Source organism: Monodon monoceros, unplaced genomic scaffold (genome assembly GCF_005190385.1).
Source record: "Monodon monoceros isolate NGI ecotype Baffin Bay Population unplaced genomic scaffold, NGI_Narwhal_1 Super_Scaffold_3, whole genome shotgun sequence".
Taxonomy (NCBI): domain Eukaryota; kingdom Metazoa; phylum Chordata; class Mammalia; order Artiodactyla; family Monodontidae; genus Monodon; species Monodon monoceros.
Genome location: NW_021703780.1, coordinates 99,815,562 through 99,824,252, shown reverse-complemented (window position 1 = coordinate 99,824,252; position 8,691 = coordinate 99,815,562). Strand labels below are relative to the sequence as shown.

Sequence of the window (8,691 nt, the reverse complement as noted above, 5' to 3'; positions counted from 1 at the left end):
GGGGTCAGCTGCTTCTGTTTGGTGGGCGGGGCAGCTGGGCCTACAGAGAAGCCCATTGTCTCTGTCCTCTGGGGCTCTATTGTTGGGGCCTCCTCCCAGGATCCAGCCCCAAGACACTCTCAGCTGTCGCTGGGCTCCTCTTGGCTTCCCGGGGCGGGGCAGGGGTGAGTGTGCAGATAAGCAACTGTACCCTGAAGACTGGATCACCAGTCTGATTCTACTGGTAAGGTCACTGAGGCTCAGAGAGCCTAAAGAACTGTGTGGAGAGCGCTCGTCTCACGTCAGAGCCGCCAGATGGGGCTGGGCAGTGGCGGGGAGTGGGTGGCCTCAGGTCAGTGTGGTCATGCATCCCATTAGGTCGGAGATGTCAGGGCCAGAACACACGGCCCCCACTCTTCCATTTTACTCGTGGAAACAGAGACCACAGAGCCCGGACGCTTGCCCAAGGCCACACAGCGGCTCCGCCTCGGAGTCCGCCGGGAAGCCCGTCGTCCCTAACATCCAGGACGCCCAAGCCTTGAGACCGCGCAGGAAGGCCTGGCGGCCGGGGGCGGGGCATAGACTGGCCCCTCCCATGGGGCGGGGCTATGCCTCCCGTTCCAACTCTGGGACGAGTGGTCCTCCCCATAAGGGGCGCGGCTTCCGAGCCGGGCGAGATCTCACAGGGTGTTGGTCTGAGGAAGGGGGGACTTCGCGCTTGAAGGGCGTTGGGTGGCGTGGCCTCCCTCCCGCAGAGGCGCTGTGTGCGGGACTCCAGACCTCTGTGCTGTGACGCAGGCGCGAGTGGAGGCGGGGCGGAGCCGAATCTTCGGAGCACCGCCCCCAGTGGAGACGACAGAGGCCGGGGGCGTGTCCTGGGCGGGGCCGCTCCCCGGCCCGCCCGGTCGCGGAGTGGTGGCAGCGCTGGGAGGGCCCGGCCCCGGCATGTGAGTGCGGCGGGGGCGGGGATGGGGGCGCGGGATGGGGCGCCGGGCCAAGCCCGGGGGGTTCCCGGGGGTCCCGGTGGGCGGGAGCACCAGTGCGCGGGCGGCCGGGCGAGCCCGCCAGGTGCGGGCCCAGGTATGGCGGGTGAGGGGCGCTCGGGCCTCTTGTGGCCAGGCCGGCCCCGCGTTTCGGACCAGCCCAGCGCCGCTAATCTGCGGCCCACGGGACGGGCACCGGCGCGGGGCGCCGTCCCGGCGGGGGCTCGCTACAAGCGCAGCTCTGACGTCTGCCCTCGGGCCCCACCAGCTAAGCGGAGGCCCCCGCAGTGGCAGCCGGGTTTCTGTTCCCTGTGCGGCAGCTGCGGAGGTGTTATGGGGGTCAGCTGCGCGGCGGGGCCCGAGGTGACCCCATTCCTGGCTCCGGGTTGGGCCGCAGCCTGCGTGAGCCCCGACCTGCTGTTTCTGGGAACTGTCACCTCAGCTCTCAGGGAAAGGGCGCTTTCTGTGCTCAGTTGTTAAATGCGTTATCTCATTCCTCTCAACAGCCACACATTTTACAGTTGAGGAAAGCGAGGCCTACGGCCACAGGGCTGTTGATGTAATTGTTATCATGTGGAGGTGAGGTGCTGAGGCCTTACAGCCAGACACACCTGGGTTCACATCTGCTGTTCCACAGACCCGTGTGACCTTGGGCGCACCTGGTTCCCTCCCCGAGCCTCTGGTGGGATGGTGGTGCCTACCCCCCAGGGCTGCTGTGAGGATTGGGTTGAATGGTTCAGGGAGCTCAGTAAGGAACCGCTATTATTACTGTTGTTGCTGTTGGTAAGTGGCCCTTTTTCTGCCACCGAGGGAGCTGGTGGTACTGGGTCAGGGCTGTCTGCTCAATCCCAGCCTGCTGGCGCTGAATGGGAAGCTGCTTCCCACAGTGAGACTGTTCCTGTCTGTGCATGTCTGTCTCTGTGCCCATGGAAGGCCACACCCAACCCAGCTGTACCAGCATGTGCCGGAGTCACGCTGGCCCATCGTGTACTCACCGCGCTACAACATAACCTTCCTGGGCCTGGAGAAGCTGCACCCCTTTGATGCAGGAAAATGGGGCAAAGTGATCAGCTTCCTAAAAGGTATGGAAGGCCCCACTCGGACCCTACATCTGCTTTCTCCAGCCCACCTGCCACCACCTGCTGCTCTTTCCCTGGCACAAGCGTCAGGCCCTCCCACCTCCAGTGTCAGCCCTGAGACAGCCTCCCACCCATGCTGTCAAAAGGATCTTTCCAACACAGACTTCTAAGCATGATATGCTCCCGTATCACACCTTCACTGGCTCTCCATCGCTGTGGACCTAAGTCCTGTCTCTGCCCCTGGAGACCCAGTAGAAGGGGAGCTGATGCTTGGAGGAATGCATTGTCCATAGCCCACAAACTCCTGGAGTCTGGGAAGTGGACAACCTTTGCTCCAACCTCACGGATTACAAATGAAGGAACTTGGGGCCCAGAGAGTTAGAAAATGTGCCCAAAGGCACACAGCTATTGAGTGGGGGAATGGGGCCTGGACCTCAGAGCCCCAGGCTCGTCCGCTTCATGGCTCATCCCCTGAGTGGGGTGGTGCTCTGGGGAGCACGTTGTTTCAATTGTGGTTTGTAATCTAGGGGTCTGGTTCATGTGGAAAATTCAGGCATCATGTAGGCTGGTGAAAAAAAATATTCTAGTTCCTCGTATTGTGGGTTCTTTAACTGAGGGAAGTAGGAAATATTACCTGAAATGTTACCTGGCATAGGATGAAACATTGCATATCTTTAAATCGCACAATCCCTCTGATGACACCTGGGGGAAGTTTCACTGTGGGGCTAGCCCGTCTTTAACACCTAAGCCCATCTCCCTTTTTAACAAATCTAGAGCGAGCCTCAGCCTCTGCACCTGGCAGAAAATAGAGTCAAATTAGAGATTAATAACACTGTTATTTGTTTTTATATTTTTTGTTTTTATTTTTGGTTAACTTCTGTTTATGGCAAGGGATACTGATTTTCCACTTGCAATAGTGACCAGAGTGCATATTCAAAGAAAAATATTAAGTAGAAAAGAGTACAAGTGGTGTGCAGCCATGGCAAGAGCTCTGGTGAGGTGAGCGGAGCCATCCTGCCTCTCCCCTGGCTGTTCTCATGCCTTCCTGAATGGGGTCCTTTACGCTCTGCTTCCAGTGGTCCTGAGTCTCTGTGTTCATTGCCCCTTCTTGGGCTCCTGTGTCACCCAGTAGCGCAACATAAGGGTTCCTTGTCCCCTTCACTCTGAGCTGACCATTTTCCTGAGTTCCCTCTGAGCATGTGGGTGGAAAGGAGCCAGGGCCACATGGTGAAGGGCCTTGGGTACCACCAAGAAAACAGCTGGGTCCTTGCCGGAAGGCAGTGGGGAGCCATGGAGTGTTTGGGGCCGGGGGGATACCTGCCATATGTGGAGCTCTTTGTGAGAAGTGTATGGAACTAGTTGGTTTCTACCAGGGTAGGTTTCTAAGAGTGACACATTAGCATAGGTCCCCTAGATTCTGACCTTGTCCTTCGACTTCCCTAGAACCAGAGCATCATGGTCCTGTTGTCACTGTGCCCTAGAGCACTTCGTCCTCTCTGCCTTATTTCTTCTGTTGCAAAAGGGAGCAAGTCTTGTCTGGTGTATGCGTATGTGGTAATGAAATAACATGGTTTTTCCCAAACATCTCAGTCATTTGCAAACCACTCTTGGGACCTTGCCATCGCCTCATACCACCTGTTCCATTATTTACTTCATAGTTTTTATTGACTTAGCCTTCGTTTTAAGAAACTTAAATAAACCTGTTTTAAAAGGAAACATTATGTCATCTAAATGGAAAAAGCCAGTTTCATTTGCCATAAATAGAAGGTCATGGTAAAAAGTAAATGCAATGAAAACAGCAGTGTTATTTCAGCTCAGGCAGCTGACTGTAGCTGTGTACTGTCAAACTGATTGCTCCTTTTGGGGGGTTAAAAAAAGGGAGATGAGCAAGGGTCAGGCAGGTGTTAAAAAGAGGCCCCCCGTATACCAAACCCCCCATGATGTCATCCCAAGGTGGAGGGAGAATCGATCAGAAGAGCTTTTTCTCACCTTAAGAGTCAGCGTTAATGACCCGTGTGCTACCTGCCTCTAAAAGGTGTCGAGTCACACTTGAGCTCGCCTCCCGGCTGTCAGTGGCCTGGGAAACACGAGGATCGCTGTGCACAATGTCGTATGTCCCCTGGCCCGAGGGCCTGGCCGCTGTCCCCACTGGCCTGAGAGGTGGCCCGTTCTCAGACCGCCCACAAGCCATCAGGGCCCACCTTGTCCTGGGGCAGGGCTGCCAGCCTGTGGGAGAGCCTGGGGCTGGGCCTGGCCTGGAGGCGGCAGGGATGCATGGGGCCTGCTTTGTGGTTTCAGAAGAGAAACTTCTATCAGACAGCATGCTGGTGGAGGCACGGGAGGCCTCGGACGAAGACCTGCTGGTGGTGCATACGAGACGCTATCTCAACGAGCTGAAGGTACAGGACCTGGGGGCTGCCAGCCAGAAGGAGGGGCTGGAGGAGGGGGCCGCTTAGCCTGGGGATGCACAGCCTCGAGGGGCTCCATTCCTGTCCCTATGCAGGGGAAGCATGTGAGTCTGTGATCCCCGACAGGAGAGAGGTGTCCTAGAAAGGCAGATACCAGGGATGGGCTAGGCTACTCCAGGGGATAGTGCGCTCCCCATCCTTGGGAGTATGAAAGCAGGGATGGCCACTTGGTGGGGATTGAACCTTCATTGGGGTTTTGGGCTTCTGCATCAGTGACTTTCAATCTGTGCTATGTGGACAGGCCTCAAAGACCCCTGCTGGGATGATGGATGGGGGGGCCCCAGTCCCTTGTCCCCATTCAACCAAAGCTATTCCGCTTTGGCCTATTTTTACCTCGGGCTAAAGTATAAGATGCTGTTTCAAGGGCTTCTGCAGCTAAAGACGTGTTGGAAACTGTTGGGCTGAAAACGAGTTTTTACGCCCCAGGGCCCAGCAGGGAACATAAACCAGTGGCGGGTGGTGTCTGGGACAACTGGAGCTCCTGCCCTTCCCAAGCTGGTGGCTGCCGCCAAGCCTCCACCGTGGGCCCAGCTTTCAAAGAGAAGCCAGAAATCCACATGTTAAGTGACAGTTCCTGATTTCTTAATGTAGCAACTCATTGGAAGATTTTTGAAGCCCACCTGCAGAGCACGTGGGGTCTGCCCGTGGTGACCTCCTTCTAGAGGAGCTGCATGGCTCTCCTCAGTGTGGTTCTGAGGGTAGAGGCGTTCAGTCAGTCCCCTGTGTGGGAGAAGAGGGCAGGCTGGGCTCGGGGTGGCATCAGAACCTGGTGCGTCAGGGATGCCACAGGTTCTCTGTCCCCAAGGGCGTGGAGTCCTGACCCCTGACCGCTAGGCTTCCCAGCAGGACTCATCTTAGACTCAGAGCTAGAGTGGGCGCCAGAGGTCACCAGGTTTCTTCCCCATAGGTGGAAACACCTAGGCCCAGAAAGAGGCCCCACCTGCTCAAGGTCACCTGGGAAGTCCAGCAGGCCCGGGGGAGACCCCAGGCAGGGCATCCGGTCAGGTCTTTCGGGTTCCAGGCCACGGCAGCTGCCCTCCGTCCTCCTCCATGCCGGCCTGAGCTGTGAGAATTCTAGATGGATCCGTGACAATGTGAGCTCATGAAAGATTACCAGGAAGAGGTTGAAACCTGGCTCCCGGGAGAGCGAGGTGTGCGAGGCCTTGGCACGAAGCCCAGCACTTGGCTGCTCTGGTTTCCCATGGCCCGGACATGCGTGGTCACAGCCCAGCAGCTCGGTCAGGAGGACATGCCTGCCAGAGTCCAGAGGGTGAGGGTGGGGGCAGGGAGAGACCAGAACAGAGTGGCGCCAGGCTGGAGCCAGTGCCAGGATAACGCTGGGGATGGGGGATGGGCTCCAGGGCTCCATCCATTTGAGGGGCTTTTCAGGGAAGGGTGTGGGACTGACTGCATGCCTGGCCTTGGGACCCCAGAAGCCTGAAGGCAACTTACTCTGTGGTAAGCAATAATGCAAACAAGTAGAGCCCCAAATAGAAAATTGAGGTCAAGGACAGGAGGAGACTTCAGATATGCCAACATAACCAAGATGCTATGGTTGTGCCATGTATTTGGAGCTCCCTAGCAGCCAGAGCAAAAGGAGAAACATGATGATTTCCACATGACCTACTAAGGTGAAGAAGTGTTCAGTCACGCAGCACGTCTATATCGAATACTGACTGTGTACTGGGTGCAAAAAAAAAAAAGAATAAGCAAGTTTCCCTGCTCCCATGGATTTGTATTTCATTAAAGAAGACTGAAAATAAAGAAGTAACCGTACAAGAGCATTTCAGAGAGCACCAAGGGCTATGAAGGGAAAAAAAAGGGTAATTAGGCAGAGGTATGTTCATTTAGCTTGAGCAGTCAGGGAGGGCCTCACAGAGGAGGTGAGGTGTGAGCAGAGATCAAAGAATGAGGGGTAGGTGATACTCATGTGGAGTTTTAAAAGAAGAATGTCCAGAGTCTCAGGCCTGGAGAAGGAGGGGGCTTGGCCTCCTGAAGGGGAGAGGGTTGCTTGAGTGGCCAGGTTGAAGGGAATGAAACACTGACGCGGCACGTGATGTGGTCAGGGAGGCCAGCAGCCCTGGTCCACAAGCCCTGCAGGCCTCAGGAGGAGTTTGGATTTTGTTCCACGTGCCACAGGAGAGTGATGTGGGGTCATGTGCCCCAGATGCTCAGGTGAGACCCATGCACGTTCCAGGCATTGTGTGGTGTCTAGGGGCTGCTCTCGGGAACAGCCCCCTGGCCCCTGATGTCCACGACGTTTCTTTCCTCTTTTCTCTGCCGCAAGACCCCCAGGGCTGCTTCTCCTCAGCGGTCCTGTGTGTGCCCTGCCCGTGCTGCCCCATACCCGTGTTCCGGGCTCCTGCCTGGCCCTGCACTGGTGTGGCCTTCAATGATTAATACACTGGGCATTGAACGAGGTGCAGTGGCCTGATGTTTGCCAGATGACGTCCATCCAGGGAAACAAGTGTTTATTGAGTGCCTGCTGTGTGCAAGGCCCAGAGTCGGCCCCACTGAGGGTGGGGTTTGGGCCGGGCCAGGGCCAGGCTCCTGCCTTGTGCTGACCCTGTGACAGTTTGCCATGGGGCGCCGGGTGGTGGGACGCAGACCCGACATGTAGTCCCTGTGTACCCTGTGCTGGGCAGTGCTCGGGACACATTCATGTAGTGAGTGTTTAGAGGACCAGGCTCTGCTCTGGGTGTAGGATGATGGCGGAACAGAAGAGACTGAATCCCTCTCTTGATGGGACGGAGTTGGTGTGTTAAAAGGCACTCAGTGCCTTGGGGAAAGGACAGCGGGAAAGGGGGTGGGGAGGACCGCCCTTCAAAATAGGAGGCCGGGGTTCTCACTGCCATGTGACCGTGGACTGAGGGCCCTGAGGGAGTGGGCTCGGTGGGCGTCTGGGGGTAGGGCATTCCGAGCAGAAGGGTCAGCAAGTGCAAAGGCCCTGAGGCAGGAGTATCTCCAGTGTGTTCCAGCAGCAGCGAGGACTAGGCGACTGGTTGGGAGGAATGGGAGGGAGACGGTAAGAGGTGGGGTCGGAAAATGATCGGGGCCAGGCCACGGAGGGCCTGTGGTCGCTGTGGCTTTGCTCTGAAGGAGGTGGGAGCCCAGGAGTGTTTCAAGCAGGGGGACGTGATCTGACCTAGATTTTAACAGGATTGCTTGGCAGCTGTGATGGGAATGGTTGAGACCAGTTTGTCAGAACAAAAGGGAGGGAGCAGGTGGTTGCAATGATCCTGGTGAGAGAGCCTGGCCTCTCAGATGAGGCTGGAAGTAGCTGTGACCTGGGGGGGTACGTGGCAGGACTTGGGGTTTGTTATGAAGTTGGAACAATAGGATTTTCTTTTGTTCAGATTGGGTGCGGGGTCTGCAAGCCAAGGAAGCCAAGGATGCCAAGGATGTCCCAGAAATTGTGGCTGGAGCCCCAGGGAGTCTGGGCACAACTTGGGCCTCGTTGCTACCCTCACAGCGCCCGGCACCTGTGGGAGAAGAGACACAGGCCCCCGTGTGTGCCATGGAGCAGCTGGGGGGGCGAGTCTCAGAGAGTCCCAGGGAAACAGGACGCCCGGGGTTACAGGATCAGCTTCTCCATTTCTGCAGAGAAAAAAAAAAGGCCATTGGGATTTTGGCAGGAATTGTGCATCTGTAGATGAATTAGGAGAGAACTGACATCTTTACAATGTTAGGTCTTCCAGCCCATGAACACAAGATGTCTTTCCACTTATTTAGATCTTCTTTAAGTTCTGTCAGCGGTGTTTTGTAGTTTTCCGTGTATGAGTCTTATACCTGCTTGGTAAATTTATTCTTTTTGAAGGTGTTGTAAATGAAATTGCTTTCTTAATTTCTGTCTGGGGCTATAGCTTCCTATTCTTTCATTCTCTGTCCCCTGCTGGCTTGCCGAGGGTGGGAGGGGGACATCGACTCAGTGTTTTCCTTCAGGGGCTCGTTGCTCACTTACTTGTAGCGAACAGTGGTTCTCTGCCTCACGTGTGCTGGACCGGTGCTGGGTGATGGGCTTGGCGGGACAGATGGGTGGAGCTGGCCGTCTTCCCCTCTCTGGGTCTGCCCCTTACCACACACGCATACACATGAATGCATGTGCATATGCACACCTCTGCACACGTGCACGAAAACACACACACACACACACACACACACACACACACACACACACACACA

The 8,691-nt window shown here is 56.3% G+C and overlaps 1 protein-coding gene across 1 annotated transcript in view; it reads left to right on the top strand.

Annotated features, from left to right (window-relative positions):
• Nucleotides 1-702: 702 nt before the first annotated feature.
• Nucleotides 703-8,691, top strand: part of HDAC11 (histone deacetylase 11) — a 14,654-nt gene continuing 6,665 nt past the window's right edge. The window contains exons 1-3 of the mRNA XM_029244203.1: nt 703-926; nt 1,896-2,044; nt 4,340-4,440. Coding sequence (XP_029100036.1) covers nt 925-926; nt 1,896-2,044; nt 4,340-4,440 — 252 coding nt within the window. The 5' untranslated portion in view covers nt 703-924. The remainder of the gene's footprint in view (nt 927-1,895; nt 2,045-4,339; nt 4,441-8,691) is intronic.